Source organism: Ambystoma mexicanum, chromosome 2p, assembly GCF_040938575.1.
Source record: "Ambystoma mexicanum isolate Mex_15411 chromosome 2p, UKY_AmexF1_1, whole genome shotgun sequence".
Classification (NCBI taxonomy): Eukaryota; Metazoa; Chordata; class Amphibia; order Caudata; family Ambystomatidae; genus Ambystoma; species Ambystoma mexicanum.
Genome location: NC_090923.1, coordinates 732702919 through 732729795, shown reverse-complemented (window position 1 = coordinate 732729795; position 26877 = coordinate 732702919). Strand labels below are relative to the sequence as shown.

Below are 26877 nucleotides of genomic sequence, written 5' to 3'. Positions count from 1 at the left end.
CCAAACTACAGCCGGCCACCATTGACATATACGCATATGGAGCCAAGACACCCCTGAAGTGCGTGGGACAATTCAATGGCTTGTGTCGCTGCAAGGGACACGAAATGAAGATACCGATTTACGTACTGGCCACAGAGACAGACAGTGGCTGTGTCCTAAGTTTTAAGGCAGCAGCCGACATGGGTTTGATACACATTCTATACAATATAATGGTCCACAAATACATCAACCCGGTCGAGATGATAAACAACCTATATCCCAAGATTTTCAAAGGAATTGACAAATAAAAATTCATGTGGACAATGCCGTACGTCCCGTAGCCCAACCATACCGCGGGATCCCTGTCAACATTAAAAAAAAAAGTCGAGGACGAGCTCCAGAATCTGCTGGAGCAGGACATCATTGAAAGAGCCACAGGACCCACCACGTGGGTATCCCCAATTGTCCCGGTCCTCAAAAAGGGATCTGAAGCCATAAGACTGTGCGTGGACATGCAACGCCCGAATCAAGCCATTCGACGGGAGAGATACCCCGCACTCCGCATCACAGACATGATTCATCTACTGAACGGGTTGAAGGTCTTTTCCAAACTCGACCTGCAGAAAGGCTACCACCAGCTAGTATTACATCCCGAGAGCCGGAACATAACAACCTTTGTCACGCATGTTGGCCTCTTCATGTATAAAAGGCTGAGCTTTGGGGTGTCCTCGGCAGCAGAAACATTCCAGGCCGAAGTACATAACATCATTAAGCACATCTCCAACTGCCTCAATTACGACGACATACTAGTGTTTGGAACAGATGTGAACAAACATGACGAGACCCTCATGAAGGTATGCAAGGCCCTCCATGACGTCTACCTCACCCTAAACAAGGATAAGTGTCAGTTCCGCAAAAACACATTAAAGTTCTTCGGACACGTATTCTTGGAATCAGGCATGACACCTAACCCAGATACGGTAGCAGCACTAAATGACACTTCCGCTCCAACTACGGTATCAGAACTTCGGTCATTTCTAGGTCTGGCCAGTTATTGCAACTGCTATATCCGGGACTTTGCAACAGTCAGCGAAGCACTGAGATACCTGACCCACCAGGATGTAAAATTCGAATGGACCAGCGACTGCCAGAAGGCTTTTGAACTAATAAGAGAAAGGGTCGCGAAAGCAGAAAACATGTCATACTATGATCCCAACAGGAAAACCAAACTAACCGTTGACGTCAGTCCAGTCGGACTAGGAGCCATCCTGGCGCAACTCGACCCAAAGGACCCCTCTCAGAAACACATTGTGGCCTATGCCAGTCGCAGCCTGTCCACCACGGAACAGGCGTACTCAAGCGGAAAAAGAAGGTGCTCGCCGTCGTATGGGCGTGCAAACATTTCCACCTGTTTCTCTATGGGAAGCCGTTCCAAGTCATCACGGACCACCAAGCCCTGTTATTTTTGTACGGCAACCCTCAAGCTAAGATGCCGCCGCGATTCGCTCGCTGGAGTCTGAGACTGCAGGACTATGCATTTGACATCATCCACAGGCCGGGAAAAGGTGAAATTCCGGTGGACTTCCTCTCCAGGAGGACACGGGGGGAGTGCGTACCCGAACCCTCGGTGGCTGACAGGTACCTAAGATACCTCATACACCAGACCACATCAGAAGGAGTCAACATGGAATCACTCACCAGAAAAACTGAAGGTGACCTTGCAACTTCTTTGGACCTATTGAAGGAGGAAAGTATGTCCTGGCCGTGATGGATGAGTACTCACGGTATCCCGATGTCAGGCTCATATCCTCGACTGCTGCCCACCACGTTATCCCAGCATTGGACCATATGTTCTCAGCCCATGGTGTACCTAAAGTACTCAAGACGGACAATGGACCCCCATTCTGTGGACATCAGTTCACCCAGTTCGCCGAATACCTTGGATTCTGTCACAGGAAGATCACTCCCCTATGGCCCCATGCCAACGGGATGATAGAGCGCTTCATGGCGAATCTCAAGAGCCCTCCAGATCGCCCGGCTGACGGGACAGCCATACGAACAGGTCCTCAACCAGCTCATGAGACTACAGGGGGACTCCCTACAGCACCACAGGGAAGACGCTGGCAGAAATGTTTGGGCGAAACAACCAGACATGCATTCCTCAGGCCGAGATTTCCAACCCCAACCCTGCGCTTGACACAGAGGTGCAGGAGCGGGATGCAGCAGTGAAAGCCCGAATGAAAGAATACGCCTATACCCCTAGGAGGGCACAGGCCTCTCACATAGAAGTGGAAGACGTGGTGGCAGTCCGACAACCATTGACACATAGGCACACATCGGTATTCAGGGAAGAACCTCTGCTTGTCACTCAGAAGTAGGGGTCCATGGTCACCGCCCAAGGGTCCGAAGGATCCGCCACGAGGAACTCGTCCCATTTCAAGGAACTTACCCTGACAGGGACAAGATGTTTAAGCGGAAGAGTGCAGGCTCCCCTGGACTATGAGTCGGATGATCCCTATCAAGGAGACCAGTGAGACTCAGATGAATCTGCGCAGGATGTGGGAAGCAGAAGTGCAGTGAACGGACTATTGCCAGAGCCGAGTCAGGGGTGCCCACAGAGGGCTCAGAACAGACCTCGCAGATGGATCGAGGAAATGTACTAGAAACCCACTAGACCACCGCCTGTTGCGAAGAGTCTGGGAACTGTTTAAAAAGGGGGGAGATGTCACGTTGATGTTGTTATGGCAACGAGGGGCGGGAGTAACGGGGAAGAGAAGTGACGCAGGAGGGCGGGGGCACGGGGAAGTTCAGTTCCTGTATGTTGGTGAATAAAGATAGACGCGTGAAGGCAACGCTCTGTGTCCATTTAATTATTGCTGCGCAGCGCTCCCTGCAACTAGCCCCTATCTAACAAAGGCCCACTTTTCCTGCTTCGGGAAATGCTGGCACGGTATATATATAGGAATCAATGTCACGTGGATGGCGGCCATATTTGACATACAGTGCAGGTATGCGGTGGGGAAAGGCGCAGGATCCCGGGATCACTCATTCAGCGGAACTCTCTGGACTTGGGAGAATAGCTCGGTAGAAGACAAGCATTATTTTACTATTAGACATGTGGCCTTGAAGAGCACACTGGAAAGTCTACTCACAGAAGAAACTGATGCCAGTGATGCTGAAGGGGTGCCCTGAATGTGGTATAAGAATCACACCAGGAAATGAGTTAAGTGGCAGGAGCAGAAATGCCCCTCCACGAGCCTACTGGAACAGCACAAGTTATCAATAGTATACTGATTATAATGATGTTATTTTTAGTTTCCTTCTTCTGTACCTTTCTCATATTGTCTTGAGAAAACACGTATATGCGCTTTTCTATCTAAACTCATTAAGAATCTGTTTCGTTTTTTTGTAACGTCTTTTAATATAAAGCTTTCAGAAATGGTCTACAGACCATAATACATGAGACGATTGGCATTCATGAATTGTATAATATGCACATAACAATGTATTGTGCAATACGGCTTGGCTCTTTTCCATCTAAATTCATTGAGAATCAGATGTGTCTTTTGCAATATCTTTTATATGAAAAATAAAATAAATCGCATGCATTAGTTAATTGAATAAATATAACAGATTGTGTGCATTGGAATTTATGTTAATTCTCACTTTACACATGCTTTGATATAGGGCGCCGGATAGCAGATGGGTGGTAATTTGTCTCACTCTGAACATTGGGCGGGTGCCAGCTCGGCTCCGTGTCTGTGAGGGCATTCTCTGCATGGGGGATATTGGACTGCTATCGAAAGAGAGAGGAAAGAGTTTCGTGTTCAAAGACCCCAGGCCTAATGATGAAACCCAGCGATGATGGTCATGCCCTGTTAGGATTGGGATGCAGTGCTAAGCCAGCTTTGAAACATTCTCAACAACTATTGCCACCATACAGAACAGGCCTTGGCTCCTGCCATTCATTGCATTTTACATTTGTAGGCATTGACTTGTTGGCCCAATGAAGAATGGACCCAGCTCAAAGAACACGCAGGCGGAAGGGCCGGTTATCAGGTGACTAGCATTAGATGAGCTGTTGGTCTCTGCTGGCTGCTTAAATACTTCGACCATTTTAAATGAGATGAGGCATGAAGCCTGGAGCTTACAACCTGCTACTAAGGCCCACAAAATGATATCGATTTCTGCGCCATCCAGCACAGCATCATCAACGTTACAGCACACCTTTAAGTTACAACCGCGGGCCCTGTAAATGATGTACAACCAAACTGATTAATCCCTATCAATCCATTTACTACAAGGCCAAAGGTAGGACTGTAACACCCTAAAAGAGAATACAGACCTACATGATCTATGAGGCCCTTCTTGCAAAGGCATCTACTGCGTAATGCTTATTTTTGCAGCAGGAAGAGCGTTTTGTGCTGTACCAAGACCCAGTGCCCGTTTACTAGTCATTCCAATGCAATCAGGGCATCAGCATTCATGTAAACAAGCTAGTTATAACTGACATACTCAGATCTTGAGAAGAACATATGACCATGCCCATTTCTGGCTGCATTCCTGCCTTGCCATTTACCTCTGGGACATGTGAGGCCGCTGCTCTACTCAGTACTTGCCTGCCAGTTTCACACTTAATAACAGAGCTTAGGTATCGCGCACGCCTCAAACCCTCTAGCCGAGCGAGACCCTAGCTGCTAAATGCCGAAACACTGCGCAATGATCCATATGCAGGCTTGGTGAGGTGGGTGGTGTTCCAGCCTAACAGAGTCACACTCGCCTACATGACATAACATTGTATGCTTTTTAGGTTCAGCCCATTTACAAACTCTACATTCAGCCTTCAACTCTTTTGTAGCCTTCTCTGGCACTATTTCCATGCTGCCCAGCACCACACTCCCCAGTGAGATGACGAGAAAGAGAGGCGTAGGTCTGAACACGGCCTTCAGCTCGGGAGTTGTGAAGGTCACTGAAGAGGGATGGCCTGAGGGAAGCGGAACTGTAGATACTAGATATGCTATGCAATGGTGATATAGCAAACATCTGATATGGCCTGAAAGGAGACTGGCGAGACAATGTTCTGCAGGAATGGCCATTAGACAGGAGCTTTTGCTGGCTCCCACCCTAGAATCACATGGCCATGTTGGCCAGCAACTGGATAGACCAAGGATGGGTGGCCAGGGGACTTCACTACTGCTGCTTGCAGATGCAGCTGAACTACTGACTCACGCGGAAAGAGCAATTCATAACCTACTCAGTTCTTAAGAAGCTGGGCATTAATGCGAGAAAAGCAAAGCTTACAGATATGGGCCCATAAGAGTCATAGGGCCTCATTACGAGGAGGGCGGTAAGGGGTTAATGGTGCCAGTAAAGGTGCCTGGTTTTACCAGACGTCCTTAGCGGGTCCCGTGGGAATGGGGATGGACAGGGTCTGGGTTCCCTGAATGGGGAAATACCAGGCCCTCCAAGGTCGGAAGGATTCATCCATATTGATGCCCCAGGATCTTTATATGCATTCAGATTCAGTAATCTAGTCAATTTTTCCCATGGCCTTCTCAGGCAGACAGTTAACGGATCTTTCACACATCTTGTTCTTGATTCTGTGGTCAACATTGCCCTCGGTAATAGAGGACCATTATAACTCATCTCTGCCACAACCCACTCATCAGGTAATAGTGTCAGGAATTTAACCATATACAAATATAGGCAAGACGATACGCCCTAAAGTTCGGCACCCCCAGCCCACCTTTATCCAAAGGTAATTGCAGTTTCCACAACTTCAATCTAGATGGCTTCCTATCCCACAAGAAACCTTGGATAAGCCTATCCAACTCATTCCAGTATTTAGTACCAATATTTAGCGGAATCATACTTAAGACATATTTGATTTTAGGGGTTGACAACATTTTTAAAGCATTAACCTTTCCCCATAGTGAAAGATTATTTCTTTGTATTGCTCATATCATAGAATGGTTATGTCCTATTTTATGTATTGTGGTCTACCCATTATGTTTTTAGTGTACATTTCTATGATGAGTTTGTATTGTATTATATTGCAATGGCTTCTGCTACACAATAAAGTGGTGATAGTGATGAGATAAAGATATAGCAGAAGAGAAAGTGAGACTGAACAAGAGATATGGATGGGGAATTTAATGAAAGGTAGATAAAGAAATATGAGGCAGAGGGAGGGAGACTGTGAGGAGCTGAGAGACTCAGCCTGAGAAAGTCAGACTAGGGTGAAAGGGAAGGACTGTGACAAAGGGGAAGGGCTATGATAAAGGAGAGGGCTATGATAAAGGAGAAGGGCTGTGACAAGGGAGAAGAATTGTGATGTATGACTATAACTAAGGATGACTATTATCAAGGAGATCTACTGTGACAAAGGACTGTGAAAATGGATAAGAAATGCAATGCAGGAGATGACTGATTAAGGACTGTGAAGAAGAAGAAGCACTAGGAGGAAAGACTGATGATGGAGAAGGACTGTGCCAAGGCCTGCAAACAAAGAAGGACAGTGATGAAGGAGAAGGACTGTGACAAAGGAGGAGAACTATGAAAGAGAAGGACTGGTATTAAGGAGGAGGACTGTAATGAGGGAGGACTATGATGAAGAAGAGGGACTATGATGGATGAGGACCATTATGAAGTAGGAGATCTATGATGGACTGTGAAGGAAGAATGTGACAAAGAAGGAGAAGGAGTGGGATGAAGATTAATTACTTATGAAGGACTGTGATGAATGAGAAAGACTGATACAGAAGAATCATTATACTGGAGGAGGCCTGTGATAAAGTACTGTGATATGAGAAAGGGACAATAATGAAAGAGAAGAATTGTGATGAGAGAGAAGGACTAAAATGAAGAAGGGTTGCAGTGAAGAACTTTGTCAAACGAGAAGGACTGTGGCAAAGGAGAAGGACTGTGGAAAACAGGAAGGACAGTTATGAAGGAAAAGGACTGACTAAGAAGAATGACTATGATTAAGGAGAAGGAATGTGATTAATGAGGAGGGATGTTATGAAGGAGAAGGACGATGACAAAGAAGGAAGAAGGGCTATGGTGAAGAAGGAAAATGATGAAGAAAAAGAGAAGGTATTTGACAAAAGAATACAACAAAGGAGAATGGCTGTAATGGAGAACGAATGTGAGGAAAGAGAAGGACAGTAACACCGCAGAAGAGCTGTGATGAAGAGAAACGACTGTGACGTGGGAGAAGGACGGATTGAGATGACAAAGGTCTTTGATAAAGGACTGTTGAAGGAGAAAGACTCTGATAAAGGGCTGTGAAGTAGATGGACTGCAATGAAGAAGAAGGACTGTAATGAAGGAGGACTATGATGACGATTGACTTATGAAAAGAAGGAAGGGCTGTAATGAAGAACTACGATGATAGGAAAAGGACTGTGGTGAATGACTGGCCAAGGAAAAGTACTTTGCTCAAGAAGAAGGGCTGAGTCTCAACACCCTCGCTCTTCGATCTCTTCTCCGTATCATTGTTTTGGCCACAAGGTGGCACTTAAATGTGTCAAAACCATAAAGAAGTGAAGCACACACTATGCATGCCTGGAAGCAATTAGGGTCAAATTACAAAGTATCCTTAAACCCACCAGAAAGCCAATGTGCTCCGGAGTACTTGGAAAAAAATGGGCTTTCTCAACTTTCAGACACATCTAAGAAGAAGCATTTGTTTGGCAATGTATGTGGATCTGGAAACAACTATCAACCACAACAGTTGTGAGACTGATTTCCCTTGTGCAGCACACTTAAGAGAGTTCTTGTCACTAGGAGCTCTGCACAATCACATTCCCTTATGTCTACCCCACTCCCCCATGTACCTGGTATGGATGTTCCCAGTGCAACGAACACCACAGCGGTTACAGAATCCTTCAGCCCCACGGTACACCCAAAGTGGGAGGCCAGGTCTCCGATGAGCGCTGTGAGCAGGCCAATGATGGTGATGCAGACCCAGAAGCAGGCCCAGCCATTACCATATTCTGTTGGAGGCACGAAAGCAAAGAGAACCTTCCAGAAGACTGTGAGGAAGTGCATGACATAATCAAAGCACGAGGGAAGTCGCTCATCGCGGCCATCATCATCTTCTTCCTCATCGCCTAGAAAATCGGAAATTATAAGAAGAACATGACATTTTATCCAGAAACTACACACATTTTTTTAAATGCCTGCTTAATTTGTAGACTAGTGTTACACAAAGGGACCCGTACGTTGTGCATTGGGCGCAACACCCCCTCCCTCCATCACTGATACCTTGACCCTAACTGAAAAGTTGTCACATTATTTCCACGTCAATATTTTCATAAGCATTGAATGGTCATTATTCTCCCCTAGAAACTTAAGGGGTTTTTGACCATCTCTTTGTGCAACCCAAACAGGCACAGCGCTAGTGGGTGGGCTGGGCAGTGTGTCCAGCCCCCGAAGCAGGCCTTGGGCCTCCCCAAGAAAGGAGACCTCTTCAGTGGTGTTGAAACAGTGGGGCTGAGGGATTTATCGCCTCCCCCAGCAACAGAAACACCATAGCCATTGGTATGACAATGGCTGCACTCTGGTAGGCTGTCCTTTCTGGGCAGTGCTTTATGCCCAACAGCGGACAACGCCGGAAATAAGCAGTGGGAAGGCCCATATCCACCTCTCCATTCGATAGAACGCTGTGGTTAATGCAGGCTGCTTACAATTATCTATGCAAGAACTTGCACATTTGCCCTTTTTTTCAAACCAACAAAATGCACTGTATGTCTTGTTGCAAGTTCAAATTCTAACTCATTTACAAAGTAAAATGATCTTCCCAAACGTAAAACCGCCAGTTGATTTCTGTAACCTAATGCATGTTTAGATTTCTAGTACTGGAACTAGTCCTCACATCATGCACAAGAGAATGCATGAATGTATCAAACAATGACTATCAGCAGGTGATGTTTATAAACAATAACACACATTTTTATGTTACAGCATAACAGCCTTTAAAACCCATACGCATACATAAAATACAACTTAAAAATAGAAAAGAAAGCGATTCCAAATGGCATGTGATTAAAACAGCAATCACAAATTCCACAAAACCTTGTGAAAACGATAAAATATAAAGAACCAACATAGTGTCCTGGTGCCAGGGTATCCTACATGGAAGCGGGCACGCCCGCTGCCTCCTGACCTTCCAGGCTCTCCACACATAATTTACAAGGGAAGAAGTAACTTAATCAGATTCGTCAAATGTAACCCCACACTTCTAATCCCCTAAAAGAGCAGAAGAGGTTTAATCCATCTACCCCTCAAGATCTTGTAAATGGCACAGAGAAATAAAAAATGGATCATTGAGCCTCATTACAAGTCTTCCGGTCCAGAAATAAGGGTGCTGGTAGCAACATACTGCAACCCTTTCTGGACCGGCAGAATAAAACTCTGCTTTCTGGGACCACTGAGCCTGGCAGGTCTGACTTGCCGGGCACAATGGCGCTGGAAAGCAGAGTTGTCACTGAGCACTGGCACCGCTAGCAACGGTGATTCCCATTCCCGTGGAGACCTGTGGGACTCCATGGAAATGGGGACTGACATTTTCCAGCGCCTGACTTCCCAATCCGCTGGGATTTGTAATGTTCTGGTGGCACCTGGAAGTCAGGCGTTGGAAACAGTGTTACGAGTTTGGCAGCAACCCGCCGGTGGCACTGGCGGGTTACCGCCAACCTTGTAATGAGGCCCTGTGTTTGGGAAGCTTTGAAAAACTTGAAAGAGGACAGATCGATGGTGATAAAAAAAGCAGTCAAGGGGGCGAATTGTGGTATGGGATGCTATCAAATATGACCAGGAGAGAATGAAACAACTTAACAACAAGGAAGTCTATGTAAAATTACAAGGCAATTCCCACCAATGTGATTTTGAAAGAAATACAGACCTTGGGCAATGCAGCTTTAGAGAGAGGGATCCTAAATAAAAAAGAAGAACACGTTACTCTCTTACCTGGTAACGTTCTTTCGATGGGATGGTCCGACGACATATTCCATATCTATGACAGTAATCACCACAGCTGTGCTGCTTCGGAAAATCTTTCGGCGTCTGCGTCCTGCGTCGATAACGACGATACGGCGTCCTTGAGGGCCTAAATCGAGCCGACATCACCGGATGTTATAAGTAGGACGCACGACGCCCGTAGCCTCAGTTGTAGTTTTTTCCCAGAACGTGTGGCACCGATCAATTGCCAGTATGACCACAGAAAGCCTTGCGGAAACATAAGCTGCAATCGCATGAGAAATTCTGTAGTGGGGAAGGCAGGGAGGGAGCGATATGGAATACGTCGGCGGACCATCCCATCGAAAGAACGTTACCAGGTAAGAGAGTAACTTGTTCTTCGAGGGGATTGGGTCCTCCGATGTATTCCATATCTATGACAGACTCCCAAAGCAGTACAAACGTAAGGAGGTGGGAAAAATAATTTAGAATACACAAATTTAGAGTATCCAATCAAATTGCAGAGTAAAGGACCGCCTTGCCAAAGACCAGATCCTGCCCACGGATAGAATCTAGGGAGTAGTGACGGACAAAAGTATGGACCGAAGCCCAAGTGGCTGCATCACAGACGTTACGAATAGGAACATCCCTGTGCAGGGCAGTAGAGGCAGCCATACCCCTAGTTGAATGGGCCCGTAAGCCTACTGGAGGGTCCTAACCCGCCAGGGGGTACCATTCAGAAATTGCCAAGATAATCCATCTGGACAAAGTCTGCTTAGTCACAGCTTGTCCCAAACGCCTTCCAGCGTAACGAATAAAGAGCTGATCGTCCACTCTGACCTGGGACATGCGAGAAATGTAGAAGCTTAAAGCTCTCCTAGGATCCAACCTATAGAGCCTCTCCTCCTCCTTACCAGGATGTGGGGGAGGATAAAACGCTGGAAGAATAACCTTCTGGCCTGAATGAAATTCCAACACCACCTTCGGTAGAAAGGAAGGACGAACTCGAAGGACAACCCTGTCCTTATGAAACACAGTGAAGGGTGGCTTAACTGAAAGTGCCTGTAACTCACTCACTCTGCGAGCGGAAGTGACCGCAACTAAAAATACAGTTTTAAGAGTTAACAGTCTCAAAGGGCAAGAATGTAAAGGCTCAAATGGAGCACCCATTAGAAACTTGAGAACCAGGTTCAAATCCCAACTGGGCACCTGGAAAGGTGACGGAGGGAACACATTAGTGAGCCCTTTTAGAAACTGAGAAATTAAAGGAATTTTAAAATAAGAACACTCCTCAGACGAGCGCTTAAATATTGATAGCGCCACCAGGTAACCTTTAAATGGTACTCACTTGCATGCCCCTGTGGGATAAAGAAAGCAAAAAAGACAGAACCACAGGAATGTCACATGGAAAAGGATCCACATTTTTAACCCTGGACCAGTCGCAGAACTTTCTCCAACGGCAACAGTACAGGGACTTTGTTGCCGGCCGTCTGGCTGAAAGCAACACCTCCATCACATCTTCAGGGAGGTCCCAATCCTTATACCTCAACCTTTCAGAAGCCAAGTGTGAAGGTTGAGGGATCTGACCTCTGGATGGAGAACCTGACCCCCTCCCGTGAGAGCAGATCGTCTCGGTTGGGAAGATGATGTGGAGGGCAGATGGACAAGTCGAGAAGGTCCGGGTACTACATCCTCCTGGCCCATGCTGGAGCAAGGAGGATCATCCAGGAACCGAACCTCTGTAACCTCAGCAGCACTTGCGGGATGACGGGGACTGGAGTAAACGCGTACAGCAGTGGGAATGACCACTCCACCACGAATGTGTCTCCTAAGACTCCTCTTGGAGGAAATTCCCGCAAGCAGAACCTTTTGCACTTCTGGTTGACACTGGAGGTGAAGAGATCCACTTGAGTGGTCCCCCAAAGGGCGAAGATCTCCAGGAGAATCTCCTGAGCCAGCTCCCACTTGTGAGAGATCACGCTCTGCCTGCTCAGAGCGTCTGCCGTCTCGTTTTCGTCTCTGGCCAGATGAACTGCAGAGATCGAAATGTCCTGCTGGATTGCCCAGAACTAGAGCTGCATCGCCTCCCTGCACAGAGGAAGTGACCCTGCCCCCCCCTTTTTGTTGAGGTAGTGCATGGCCACTGTGTTGTCCGTCAGAATCAGGACATTCTTTCCTCGCTCAGTCAGCAGAAAAGCCTTCAGGGCAAGCCTGACGGCCCTCAGCTCCAACAGATTGATATGTAGTCTGGACTCTGATGGAGACCAACGACCGCTGACTGTCAACTCGTTGGCATGAGTCCCCATCCCGTGAGGGACGCGTCCGTCACGATCATCACCTCCGGCCAGGGCAGCCAAAACGAAGCCCCCTTCATCAGATTGCTTTCGACGGCCCACCACAGAAGGTCCTGGGCGACCGAGGGCGGCACCTGAACGGGGTCCGACATCCTGCCGGAGGACTGAGACCACTGGAACTTGAGTGCCCATTGCAAAGATCTCATCCGCAACCTGGCCTCTGGCACCAGAAGAATGCAGGATGCCAGGAGGCCGAGCAATCTCAAGAACTCGAGCGCAGGGAGACTCTGGGCATGTTGAAACTTGTGCACCATCTGCTGAATGAATGTGATGAGCCCTCACCTGGGGAGGAAAACACTGCCCCAGGGACGTGTCGAGCACTGCTCCGATATCTACTCTGAGTTGGCGTCAAGTGGGACTTCTTTAAGTTGAGGGAGAAGCCCAGCTTGTGAAGGGAGTGGCAGGTGACGGACAGATGATCCAGGATGATCCGGGAGAGCACGCCCTGATCAGCCAATCATCCAGGTAGGGGTAGACGTGAATCCCCCTTTCCTGAGATACTCTGACACCACCACCATGAGCTTGGTGAAGAACCTTGGGCGGAGGTCAATCCGAATGGCAGGACCCGAAACTGAAAGTGCGAGTCGCCAACCGCGAACCTCAGGTACTTCTTGTGCTTGGGATGGATCGGCACATGAAAATAAGCGTCCTTGAGATCTAGAGACACCAACCAGTCCTGAAGTTGAAGGGCCTGGAGGACTTGAGAAAGAGTAACCATCTTGAACTTGTCCTTCCGAAGGAGCTTGTTCAAACCGCGCAAGTCCATGATGGGTCTCAATCCCCCGTCTTTCTTCAAAATCAAAAAATAAGGGGAATACCATCCCTTGTTCCTCTCCGCTACAGGCACCAGTTCTATGGCGCCTTTTTCCACCAGCAGGGATTGAATTTCCTGCGCAAGGAGCGGATCCGGACTCTTCAAAGAGATTTTCCCTGGTGGATTGTCGTGAGGCTCTGCCGGAAAGGAAGACAGTAGCCGTGGGTTATGATCTCCAGAACCCACACATCTGAAGTAATGGCACGCCATTCTACAAGATGCTGCGCCAGCCTTCCCCCAACCGGTGAAGCATGGGCCGCATGACTGAGCTGAAGCGGCTGTGGCACTGCCTGAGGGCAAAGAGGCAACTGCTTGCGCAGCCTTGGCACCTCAAGGACCTTGTTTTCCACCTCTGGCACTCCTACGGTTGCCCCTTTGACTTGCAGCTCCTCTCGCTCTACTAAAGGATGAGTAATAACGAAAGGAACCTCCCCTCCATTGCTGTCCCCTAGGAAGAAAAGGCGTAGGTTGGCGGACTGCAGCGCCCAACGACTTCGCTGCAGCTTTCGAGGTCTGCAACCTCTCAAGACTCTCGTCAGCCTTGCTGCCAAAACGATTTTCACCATCAAAGGGCATGTTGAGGAGCCGGCTTTGCACATCCGGAGCAAACCCCAACTTCCGCAACCACGCGAACCTGCGCATTACGGTGCTTGCCGCCATGAACCGGCTGACGCAATCAACCATGTCCAGACCGGACTGAACGGATTCACACATGGCGTCCTTGCCATCCTGCATGATAGCAAGGAAACCATCCTGTTCCTCCCCTTCGGGGATATGATCAGCCACTAAGGAAATGCAGTTCCACAGAGAGTGCGTGAAATGAGACAGGGCACAAACGGAGTTGGCAGCCTGAAGCGCCATACCCCCAGAAGAAAATACCTCTTCGCCCAGCCGTCAAAACGTTTGTCGTCCCTATCAGGAGGGATGGTAGGATACGACGCCTGCTTTGCGGGGGCTGTAGCCGCCTGCACCACCAAACTCTCCGGAGTAGGATGAGTTGTCAAGTAGCAGGGGTCGCCACTGGCTGGGCGATATTTCTTCGGCAAGGACTTGCTCACTGCCGGGAGACTCTCCGGAGAAGTCCAAGGTGCAGCCACCCTTCTCTGCAAGGCCATATGGAAGTTGGAGGACCTTGGTCCAAGATATCAGTCAGGTCATCCTGCTGAAAATCCCCAGGGGGGGCAGACCAACCCAGGTATTCAATGACTCTCGGCATGAGGCGCCGATATGAAGATTCGGCATGCATGCCAGGCTCCGGCCTACCAAACTACACCTCTGGAGAGGTGTCAAGACCACTGGCGTCGTGCAGTGACTGATGCAGGTCGTCAAGCTGACTGTGACCAGAAACAATGTCATCAGGAACCAATGCAGGAACCTCACCTTCCTCAGACCCCTCATCCACCTCAGAAATATAATCCAGAGGCTGTAAATAGGGTACAGAAAAAGGCACAAAGACATGTTTAGCCTTAGCCATCGCCTTTCTGGGGGGTGCCACCATGCCACGGGGTACCTTCGACAAGGCTGCCTCGAAAGGCGTCAAGGGTGTCGACGGAATGGGCATCGACGTCAAGAGCGGCGTCGACACAGGCCTCGAGAGCGGAGCCTCGAGCGTGTCTCTCGACAGCCTGGGCACCCATGATGTCGACGACTTCCTCGGAGGTGGGGCCTCGAGAGAGTCCGTCAACGATCTCGGCGCCGCCGGCGTCGATGTCTTCTTCGAAGACTTCACAGAGTTTCGCGGTCTCGATGGCGTTGAGGACCGGGACCTGGAATGGGCATGTCTAGAGCGAGCATCCTTGTCCGACCGGGACCTCGAAGGCGCCCAGTGGTCGCGACGACTGCTTGAGCCCGAAGGCAGATGAGCGGTTTCTCTAGCGCGGCCTCGACCGGCGTCCTCAGACGGCGCAGCTGGACCAGAGCCCTGCAATTGAAAAATCGCCAACATCTCCTTTCAGAACGAATCCCATTATGCTTGTTGGGACAAGCTACCCGCCGACGGGCGGAGTCCTCGGAAGAGGACGGGGAAGGCGGCCTGTGACGGCGCTTCCTGGAGTGCCTCAAAGAGGCAGAGGAATGGCGGGACTGACTCCCAGACCGAGAACCCCCGGACTCACGATGACGATGCGGAGAGTCGCCCCTCGAATCATCCGTCGAAAGACCAGTGGAACGCGACTTCCGGAGCTTGGCCACCTTACCGACCGACAGCTTCTTCTTACGCTCCCGCAATGCCTTCGAAGTGAGCGATTGGCAGTCGACACAGTCGTCCATATCATGGTCCTCCCTGAGGCACCAGAAGCAAGCGTTGTGCGTATCCATCAGGGACATCTTGCACCCTCATACCCGACACTTCTTAAACCCGGACCGCGGGGTGGAAGAAGCCGAAGACATCATTATTCGATAGCAATGATAGCAACAGGTTAGAAGAACCGAAAGAGCAGGATTCAGTGGAATCGAGGCGCGCTGAGATCTCCGAAGCGAACAAGTTCTCGGAAAAAACGGAACTGAGGCTACGGGCGTCGTGCATCCTACTTATAACATACGGTGACGTCGGCTCGATGGAGGCCCTCGAGGATGCCGTATCGACGTCATTGACGCAGACATCGAAAGATTTTCCGAAGCAGCACAGCTGTGGTGATTACTGTCATAGATATGGAATACGTCGGAGGACCCAATCGAACTCGAACTAATGTTTCTTACACCAACTAAAACAAGAACCCCCCTTATCTATGTATTGCCTAAAGTGCATAAAAACATCAATGAACCACCAGGTAGACCAATAGTTTCGCTATGTGGATCTATTCTGGAACCTATTGGACAGTATTTAGATTTATTTTTGAAACACTTAGCAAGAGAAACCCCTACCTATCTGGCTGACACCTCGGACGTCATTAGAGTAATAGAAAATGTTCTGTTCAATGCAGACCATGACATTTTAATAACACTGGACGTAGAGTCCCTATACTCTAATATTCCTCAGGCTGACCCTATTCGAGTTATAAAAAAATTCCTAGAAAAACAAACAGACAAAGAAAAAGTCCTGAGTAACTTTCTAGCAGAGCTGTTGGAAATCGCTTTGACAAAAAACTTTTTTAGGTTAAAAAACTCCTACTATATACAGATTAAAGGCACGGCGATGGGGGCAGCATTTGCCCCTGATTACGCCACACTGTACATGTGGGATTTTGAGGAATGCAACTTAATGACAGAAACCAAACCATTTAGAGGAGCACTCAAACTATACAAAAGATACATTGATGATCTTGATAATTTGGGATAGCACTAGAGGAGACTATCTTGCCTTTTTCAATTGGCTAAACCAGCTTAATCCTAATTTGAGATTACTATGCAGACAAGCAAAAAGGAGATTCCAATTTTAGATCTACTCATTAAAACTGAAGAAGATGCATTATTTGTGGATCTATTTAGGAAAGAATCCGATAGAAATACCATTCTATATCACAAAAGCTTTCACTCCCAAGCCCTCAGATCCAACATTCCCTATGGGCAGTTTTTAGGAGTGCGCTGCAACTGTTCCAAATTAGAGGATTTTACTAAACAATCAGGGATCATAGAGGAAAGATTAAAAGACAGGGGATACCCAAATAAATTATTAAAATCATCTAAAAAAACAAGCCAGACATCAGCACAGAGAATTATTGAAAAATGAAAATAAAAAAGATCTATAAATGATCAATTAGTATGTACACATACACATACAACACTCAGCATAGCAAAATAAAGAAAATCATAGCCAATAATTGGCACCTAATTTAATTGAACATTCCGTTTTACTAAAACCCATATATGCTTTTAAGAAGGGCAAGAATATTAAAGACTGGGTCTGCAAAGCCAATAGGAACATTGCACATGATAAACAGGATAAAATAACTACTACCTGGGGGATGCCACCGATCCTAGGACATTACCCACGCGTTAAATGTTGTAATTGTGCATCTACCACAGCTACTTAGAATATCATTATACACGAGAGAGTTTGGACATTAAGGAGTCATTCCACCTGTCAACGTAGCAATGCAATCTATGCAATAACATGCCCTTGTGTTAAAACATACATTGGTAAGACTTCCCGAGCAATCAAGCTAAGAATAAGTGAACATAAATCAAAAATTAGGAGCAAACAACTGAATGAGCCACTTGCAGCACATTTCTCTGAAATGAATCATAGTTGTAATAATTTACGCTGGTGGGTCGTAGAAAAAGTGACAGGAACAGAAGCAGCTAATACAGCCAATAGATTAAGCCAAAGAGAACTGTGGTAGTTATACCACACACAGAGCTATCAGAAGGGTCTTAATTTACAGGAGGAATGGAACCAACGCGTTAGATAACATCATAGTATTTGGATTCCTTTCCAATGAAATTTCTCTACAGATTAACATAGGCATCTGTTAAGCAACTGACAGTTCATGCAACATTGCTCCAGATTAAACCATTAAAATACACATAATGGGGTTATTATAAAGGTTTTTCACTAATTAGAAGACTCTCTAATTATTAGTATAAGCTTTACATATACCTTCTACTGAAGCGATATGAGCATTTAGTTATTAATGCATTTCAATATCTCTTTTTTTGCTCTTTGACACCTGTCATCATGGATTTGGCTTTAATTATACAAGCCCAGAGGATCTACATAACAATCGTGTAGGATGTGGGTATCTTATTAGATATCTGCCTTTCAGATATGGGATACTTAATTCTCCCTCTTCTCCTTTTTTCCAAGTATGTATGTCCGCATGCGATAGGATAATATTTAATAAAATATTTAATAAAAACTAGCACATATGAAAAACCATATATATGGATGTTGAGGCAACAATTGTCCTCTTTCTATTTCGACGGATTGTTTTCTTTGAAAACGTGCGCCTCCCGGGTGTTCACTGCAATTTAAGAGTCCGCCTTCTCTGTTCATTGGCTGATCTGATTCAAACCTATCCAAACGAGAGACGGGATTAGTCGATCTGAAGATGGCACTTCTCCTCTGATAAGGTACATGAGCACTGTAGGATGCAATATTTAACTTTTAAATACATAGATACTGCGAGAGTTAGAGACAAAAGTGCTGCACATGCTCTAAAACAAGCTCTGTTTGTTTTTCTATACAGAGTGCAGAGAAAAAATGTACCGCTGGCGCCACGCTTTGGAATATAAGAAATGCAAAGAGATATCACCATAGAGAGCTAGAAAAGGTAAGAAACGACTTTGGAACGCTTTTTTTTGGACATGGCCTAATGAACAATTGTTGTCATGAGCACAAATATTGAAAATGAGTGTTTTTTACCACAGATGCCGACTGTATTAACCCTCAAACACATTTCTGTTTAAGTACACTCACAATTTGAAAACAAGTGCCCACTTTACTAACTCTTAAACATATTTCCATCGCCTTTTAGATAGAGTGGAGATTCAAATGGCGTATTGGATTTCGCAGGAAGAATCTGTAGAATGGGAAAGCCTTTTTCCATTAAACATCAAAGTTTTTGAGTAATACCATAAAGAAACTGCTAAAAGGTAAATACCGAGATATTCTGTGTCCAAGCCTAGACTATTTGAATGTATATACGAATATAGTAGTAACATTCATTATATTCAGTTATAGATACGAATTAAGAAGAGAGTTATTTGAATCAGGAAGATTTGAAAGAATACATTTGCTAAATGAAGAAAATGTAACCATGATCTCCAAGGTAATTAATTAAGTAACTGCATGGGAGCAAACTATAAGTCCATATGTCAGAGGGGCTTTTTATGATATGCTGTAGCCTTATTGTCTGGGCAAATTTGAGGTGCTTGTTTGGATTTCCTCGGGGCAAACACAATTGTTGGAATCTTGTATGCAGCCTATGAGTATCAAATCAGACCTATTCATAAAAGTATAATAGGTTGTTAGAAACACCTAAAATGAGTTTGAAGCAATAGGACAATTAACTACTCCCCACATGTAAAGAATTTGATAAAGCTGGGTATGAGCAATTAGATGGAGGTTTATTTACCCATGAAGTAAAGAAATTAGACAATTTTAAGAACTATAGGATTAAGAGATGCAAGCTGTACACATCTTTTTTAGCATGTTTTTAACATATTGGGCCTCATTACACGGTAGGCGGTGAACCATGGCGCAATTAGCGCCATGGTTCATGCCGGTAAAATACCGGCACCGCCTTGGTGGAAAGGGGAATTACCGCCCCATTCCAAGGTTGGAGGGGTGATAATTCCCCCTTCCACCATTGCCCTTCCCCATTCCCATTTTTGCCCCATAGGGCATAATGGGAATGGGAAAGGCGCTAATTACGGCTCTGCAAATTGCGGTACCGTAATTAGCTCCCTGGGTCCCTTTGCGGGTTGGTTTTTAACGCCTGCAAAAAGCAGGCGTTAAAATCTCCAACCCGCAAAGGGACCTCGTAGTAAGGCGGTAAGGATTTACCGGTACCGGTAAAATACCGGTACCGGTAAACCCTTACCACCTACCGTGTAATGAGGCCCATTGTGTTTTTGCTTGTTTTAAAAAAATGAAAATGAGAAATTGATCTATGTCGTTCACATATCCTGAAGAAGATGCATACAAACCATCTGGAAGGAACCACTAGATGGCTGTTATTGTCAAAACTATCATATATTGGAAGTCCTATATGAAATGATTGCGTACAATCTAGGACACCTATAGTCGATGAAAGTTTATTGTGTGGACCAATAGTAATAGGATTATCACTATTAGTAAAAAGTTGGAACAACCTCTTTCTGTGGATATAAAAACTAATTTCCACGGATGAATTAATTTAGAAAAGACAGAGTTTCCCTGTTTGAAGTTCCTTCTTTGTATGAACAGTTTTTGTATGAATTGAGTATGAAGTAATGAATGAAATGACGAGTGAATAATTGTTTAGAGAACTATAATTGTAAAGATATTTTTTGAAACAACAATAAAATGGTATAATATTTAATTTAGTTTGCAGTTTCCGTCTCTTCTCCTAGCTTTTACTTCATATCCATTGGACATCACTTCTGTTTTGATATCCAATGAGGTTCCAACGCGCCTAAAAGACAAGTTTGGGGACTCTCCACCCCGCCGGTGGCACGTAAAGGAATTACATGGCAGGATCCCAAGTCTTAGTTTGAAATAAGGGGCCCCTGGCGCAGATCTTACCATCCAATCTGGATAACTCTCTGGCCCTATAATTAATTTATAAGAGTAGTGCAAAGTCAGAATGGGGTTGCAAAGTGCCAGTGCTCAGACCTCACATTGGGTTAGCTCCATAAAGGCCCCCAGGATATCCCTACAATTTTCTTGCTGGTTACAGTCTGGGAAATCACAGAGATCAGCCAGAGCAAGGGGTCAGACTCTGACAAAACACTTATCTCTGCAAAATGAACCTTAAAAACTAAAGGCTCTCCCTTGGCCCAAATCCTGAACCACACACTCATGCTCTTTCTGCTCAAGCACATACATTTTCAATGTATGTTGATTTATTGTGTGACTTGTGCACCTTTCAAGCAATCTTAATTTAACAAACTGTTATTGTATCTCTTTGTTAGACTTTTTAAAAGCCTATCACATGATTCCACCCGCCCCCTCCCCCCAAAACCAGATCAGACACTCCCCCTTGAAACCAGGAAACTTGTTCCAAGAGTAAATGTTTTCTATTTTCAGCACTACTTATATGACCTAAGCAGAAATTTCAATGGTAGGGATGGCCTTGGTCTTTCAGGTGTGAGTTCTCTAGGGGCTCTCAAGGGGTACAAAGAATGCAGGACTTGTCCAATTCTCTCTTTGCCACAAAGCACTTTATTTCATGCTACAGTCTCGAGAGTGAGGGGAGTTGGCCTAATCACCCATCCCTGAAGGGGGTCGTCCAAGTGGAAGGCCCCTCTTTTTTTTTAAGGTAAACTGTCCCTGTTTTTCTCATCTACCTAGCTGCCATAAACAATGAATATTTCTGCTGGTGTTGGGCTTAGTCAGAGCAAAGAGCAAAGCTGTGCAACATAAAAATGCAAGAGAACAAATAAATAAATTAAAACAAAATTCCTCTGATCCGGTCACAGCCTGTCAGAGAGACTGCAACTTCCATCAGGGAACACATGCCAGACCACGTGCATATGAGTATCGTGATTGGCTAGCTAGATTCCTGATCATTGCTGTAAGTCAGTAGGAAGTTGTAGTTCTACCTTGCTTCTGAGCTAATGTGATGTAAAATTCAGGGCCGGTCTTAGCTTTGGCAGCATCCGGGGCGAGTCAACAAAGTTTGGCTCGGAATGTCCCCACAATTCTCCAATTTTGCAAATCTCTCAAAACATGGCTCTTTCAACAACACCTGACCAAGGACTAATTCTTCCTATCGAGACACCTGTTCCCCATTTCCCTCCTGCACTCTGGCCACCCTCTACTGGCTCTCCTCCTTCTCCTCCCACTGAAGCCAGAAACCTTGGGGTCATCTACGACCCCTCTCTCTCCTTCATGCCTCACATCTTGGACCTTGCCAAGAAGGCCCATTTTCAACTTCTCCTCCTTAGAGACACTTTCCCTTTCCTCTAGAGCCCTAGTCCTCTCCAGATTGGACTACTACAACAGCCTCTTTCTCAACCTACCTCTTTCTTCCCTCTGCCCTCTCGAACTAATCCAGAATAGGGCTGCAAGACTTATCCTTGGTCTCAAGCCTAGGGAACTATCTCTCCAGCCCTAAAATCTCTCCACTGGCTCCCCGTTGCTGCAAGGATCAAATTCAAGACCATTTGCATCATCCATAAGGCTGTCTGGGGCCTGGGACCATCCTACCTGCAACTCTCTCTCACGAAATGCCCTCCCTCAAGATCCCTTCGATCTTCTTGCTCCAACTCTCCGATGGTTAAAACGCTTCTGCAGACAGAGAGCTGGGGCAGATCTCTCTTCCTGGCTGGCTCCCTCCTCGGGAACAGTCTCCCTCTTTCTCTCCGTCTTGCACCAGTTCCCCTCAAGTTCTGTAAACAACTCAAGACTTTTCTCTTCTCCTCCTCCTGCCCTTTCTCCCTCCCGTGCTAACTGTAAAGACTGGAGGGGGGTGTCGGTACTTCTGCTCTCTATATGGTAGAGGAGAGGCACAGAGGACCCCAGCCAAGATTCTCTATTGTGGTAGCAATGGACGAGCAATCAAGGCCTAGCTTCTCAGGAGGTGATGCAGGCTGGTTCTTAAATAAAGTGTAGTCCCCAAGCCCCCACAAAGGAATGTCCACACACTGTATTACTGAAAACACAGTCTTTATATAATTAATATTCAAAGGTATGTACACTATCACAATAATGCACTTTGTACTCGGAAATCAACAATGGTAAATGTATACAATTCTAAAGTGGTACCACCAATATTATCATATCTCATTAAAGTGCATCAACTATACTGTTAGAATGTCACACAGATCAATAACAAGGAAACCACAATAGAGATAGGAAGGAAAGAAAGATGGTTGACACAATTGGCAGAATACTGGCCCCTACCCCTGGACACAGTTCTGTGTGGAGGTCCCCCCCACCTGGGCAACCTGTAAAATAAAGATATAGCACAAACCCAGTCCATATATTGCTCAATAGTCTTATTCTCTCCTATAATGTTTTTACCCCCCCATGTACCTGGTGGAGTAGAGTTCTTCGAAGAAGCGTAGACAGATCCTTCTGGAGTGACTCCCTTTAAAGCAGGAGTCACAGATTGTCGAGAGGCGTCGAAGAAGGTGAACATGGCGTTGATGGCGTCAATGAGAAGTTCAAGGGTGCCGAGACCATGGCGTCGATCCAGGCGGTGCTTGTCGCGACATCCTGCGAGGATGAGGTGTGCGGGGCACCTCGGCGATTGATTGTTCAGGACCGCAAATAGTTTCTGAAGAACTGTGGCCCAGCAAGGGCGTCGAGTCGTCAAAGTCTTTGTGGCCTTCAGGTGGTGGGAAACCCACCGGCCGGATTCTCCTCGGCGCGTCGGCGGCCTTGACTTTCTCCAGCAGGGCAAAGCGGTTGACGTGCGGACAAGGGAGTCCTTCGATTCAAATGTTCTTAGGCAAAGGAGCGGGCAGTTCCGGTCGTCGGCGGCACGGCATCAAGCGGTCCCCTCTTCTGGGGCAACACGACTTCGACGGGCCTCCAGCGGTTACACAAACCTGCGAACCCTGGTCGATGGCAATGGACTTCGAAAGCGGCGAAGTCCTGGTGCTTCACTTCGTTCTCCTCAACGGTCCCCGTCTCCGGTCGGCAGCCTTTCGAGGGTCTGACTTCCAGGGAGCTTCGGCGAAGGTTAGCGGAGCTCGATGCTCCCTCGGAGCACGGGAAGAGGGCGCCTTACCAGGTCCTCTCTCGGATCAGTCTTCGACTAATTCGGCAGCTTTCAGATTGGGTCGAAGCAAATGCAACAGCAAGTCTTCTTCTTCCAGCTGGGCGTCGAGGATCAGCAGTTCCAGTTACTCTTCACGTGTAGACACAGCTTCTGAACAATTTCCAGTGGTGAGAGGTCCAGATATACTATCCTGTCTCTCATCCACACTGCTGGGTCACACTCAGCAGCCAATCATACAGAAGGGCATTCATGCAGTCAGTCAGCAAATCAGGCATACAGTGCATTCAGGCCATCCTCCTCCCTCTCAGACACTCACAAGGAATGTGGATTGGGACAGGTACCCAGCCATTCAACACTACACACTGCATTCCGGCCAGTTTCGGGCAGGGCTGTCTCAGTCTTTGTCTCTCATACCAGAAACCAGACAGCCACAACAAGAAGTGCATATTGATCACACACTCCATTCACCCAGGTCCCACCCACAGGGTGTACCCACAACATACAGTCACTGGGAAGGCTCCAGCCAGTCTGGACTGGACTTCACAACAACACCATATATGGAACTTCCACCCAATAGCCAGTCAGGGGGAAGGGACAGAGTCAGGGCTTCCCAGGACTTTGGGAAAACAAGGTAACAGGCAATAGAAAGCAAGAGGCCACAGGGGCCATCGTGTTTTCCATCAGGAATCAACTGATTCCAATAGCAGGGCCTAGGTATCCAAAAATGGAGGATACTCAGAGCACCTGTCAAATTCAGCATGGAGCTCCAACCAGCCCATACCCTGCTCTGTGGGCCACCCACAGGTGCCCAAAAACATACACTAGGGGCACAGGGTTGTACCCCCACCCATGGGTGCCATAAGGGTATCCCATGGGTCTGTACACCAAACCAAAATAGGAAGAGCTGCACTGCCAGAAGTCCCACATGGACTCCTGGGCAGAAAATAATACAGAACACAAATGAAAAAGGACTACAGGACAAGGACAGGGAGGCCCTGTCCCTCCAATACATTTCCAGCATCACAGTCTCGCCCCCCCCAGACAGTGGTTAGGGTGCCTAATGTCCCACGAGATAGACACCCTCATCCAGACGGTCAACATACCTTCTGGAAAGGCCATCTGCATTATCGTGACTCTTCCCTGGTCTGTGCTCTATGGTGAAGTCTAGCCCTTGCAGGCTAATGGACCACCTGAGCAGTTTCGGGTTTTCACCCTTCATCTGCATAAGCCACTTCATGGGTTTATGATCTGTTTGGACCTTCAAGGTAGACCCCGTAAGGTAGGGCCTAAAACGCCTAAGGCTCCAAACTATACTGAAACATTCCTTCTCACAGTAGCCCACCTAAGTTCTCTACCCTTGAGTTGTCTACTGATGAAGATGATAGGATGTTCCCTCCCTTTGTCATCTAACTGGGACAAGACAGCTCCAATTCCGGTGTTTCAGGCATCCATCTGGACGATAAAGGGTCAGCTGTAGCCAGGTGCACACAACACAGGTGCCCTACACAGACTTTCTTTCAAGCCATCAAAGGCCCTCTGACAGTCTTCAGTCCAATTAACCTTCCTAGGTTGTTTGGGTGAAGTCAGAGCTGTCAGGGGTGCAGCTATGGTTCCATAGTCTGCCATGAAATTGTGATAATACCAAGTGAGGCGCAAAAAGGCTCTCATCTGGGTTTGAGTAGTGGCAGTCTCCCAGTCCTGTACATCCTGTACCTTACTGGGGAGAGGTTGGATTTGACCCCCTCCTACCTCATGACCAAGATATGTGACTTTCCCCTGAGCTATCTGGCACTTGGTGGCCTTGATAGTGAGGTTAGCCCTTTTCAAGGCCTGCAACACCTTATCCAGCTGTGTTAAATGCTCTTTCCAGGTGGAACTGTAGACGGCAATGTCATCTAAGTAAGCCACACAAAAGGCTTCCAGCCCACTGAGCGCATGGTTGACCAATCTCTGGAAGTGGCAGGGGCATTCTTCAACCCAAAAGGCATGACCCTAAACTGGTAGGGTCCCTCTGGTGTTGAGAACGCCGTTTTTTCCTTGGCATGGTCCATCAGAGCTATTTGCCAATAGCCTGAGGTGAGGTCAAAGGTGCTCACAAATTTGGCAGCACCTATGGTGTCCTGAAGCTCATCAGCCCTGGGCAATGGGTGCGTGTCAGTTTTGGTGACGGCATTGACTCCTCGGTATTCCATACAGAACCACCAATCCTTGGTACCTGCCTGGGAACTTGCCTTGGGGACAAGGACCACGGGACTGGACCAGGGACTGGTTGAAGGTTCAATAACACCCAGATCCAACATCTTGGCGACCTCAGCCTAGATGTGGTTGTTAACGGTATCTGACATACGGTAGCTCCTGCTTTTGACAGGCACACTGTCACCAGTGTCAATCGTGTGCTTACACCACGGTGTAAGGCCTGGTGTCAGTGAAAACAGAGAGGCATACTGCTGGAGCAAAGCCCTGCATGCCCTCTGCTGCTCTGTTGACAAATCTGGGGAGAGATGTACTCCCTCCACTGAGCCATCCTGAGGGTTGCTATATAGCAAATCAGGAAGGGGCTCACTCTCATCCTCCTCTTGCTCTGAAGCTAGCAAGAGACATGAGACTTCTGCTCGCGTGTGGAAAGGCTTGAGCCTGTTAACATGGAATACTTGAGGGGCTACCCCAGAGGCTCCCATGTCAACCAGATAATTGACCTCGCCCATCTTGAAGATTATCCTGAAGGGTCCAGTACATTTATCTTCCAACACCCGAGGCTTGGTAGGCTCCATCACAAGGACCTCCTGTCCCAGAGTCCAATCCACTTGCGATGCTTTAAGGTCATGCCCGTACTTATTCAATTCCTGGCTGGCCTTGAGATTCGCTGTTGCCTGACCCATCATCGGTGTCATCCTCCGTCTGAGGCCTAACACATAGTCCCCCACTTACTTCGCGGGACCTGGAGGGGTGGCTTCAAACCTTCTCTGGTCAAGGCAAGGGCCCCCTCACAGGATGTCCAAAGAGTAACTCAAAGGGGCCGAAACCAACACCCTCTTGAGATACCCCTCTGTAAGCAAACAGCAGGCATGGCAGGAGGAGATCCCATTTCCTGCTTAGGGGCTCTTCCAAAGCACCCATCATGCCCTTGAGAGTTTTATTAAATCTCTCAACCAGACCATTGGTCTGGGGATTGTAAGAGGTGGAGAACTTATAGGTTACCGCGCACTCTTTCCACATGGTTTTCATGTAACTAGACATTAAGTTGGATCCTCTGTCAGAGACAACCTCCTTAGGGAATCCAACAAAGGTGAAAATGCCCAGGAGAGCCCTGGCAACCACCTTGGCAGTTACAGGCCGAAGGGGTATGGCCTCAGGGTACCTGGTGGCATGATCTACCAAGACCAGGATGAACCGATGGCCACCTGATGTGGGAGGGTCCAGGGGACCGGCAATGTTGATGCCCACCCTCTCAAACGGTGTG

At 47.2% G+C, this 26877-nt stretch overlaps 1 protein-coding gene across 5 annotated transcripts in view; it reads right to left on the bottom strand.

Annotated features, from left to right (window-relative positions):
- Positions 1-26877, bottom strand: part of LOC138566730 (sodium/calcium exchanger 2-like) — a 1535489-nt gene that overhangs the window by 21141 nt on the left and 1487471 nt on the right. For all 5 annotated transcript variants that reach the window (XM_069644348.1, XM_069644345.1, XM_069644344.1 and 2 more), the window contains one exon: positions 7818-8093. In XM_069644348.1, the coding sequence (XP_069500449.1) occupies positions 7818-8093 (276 nt within the window). The remainder of the gene's footprint in view (positions 1-7817; positions 8094-26877) is intronic.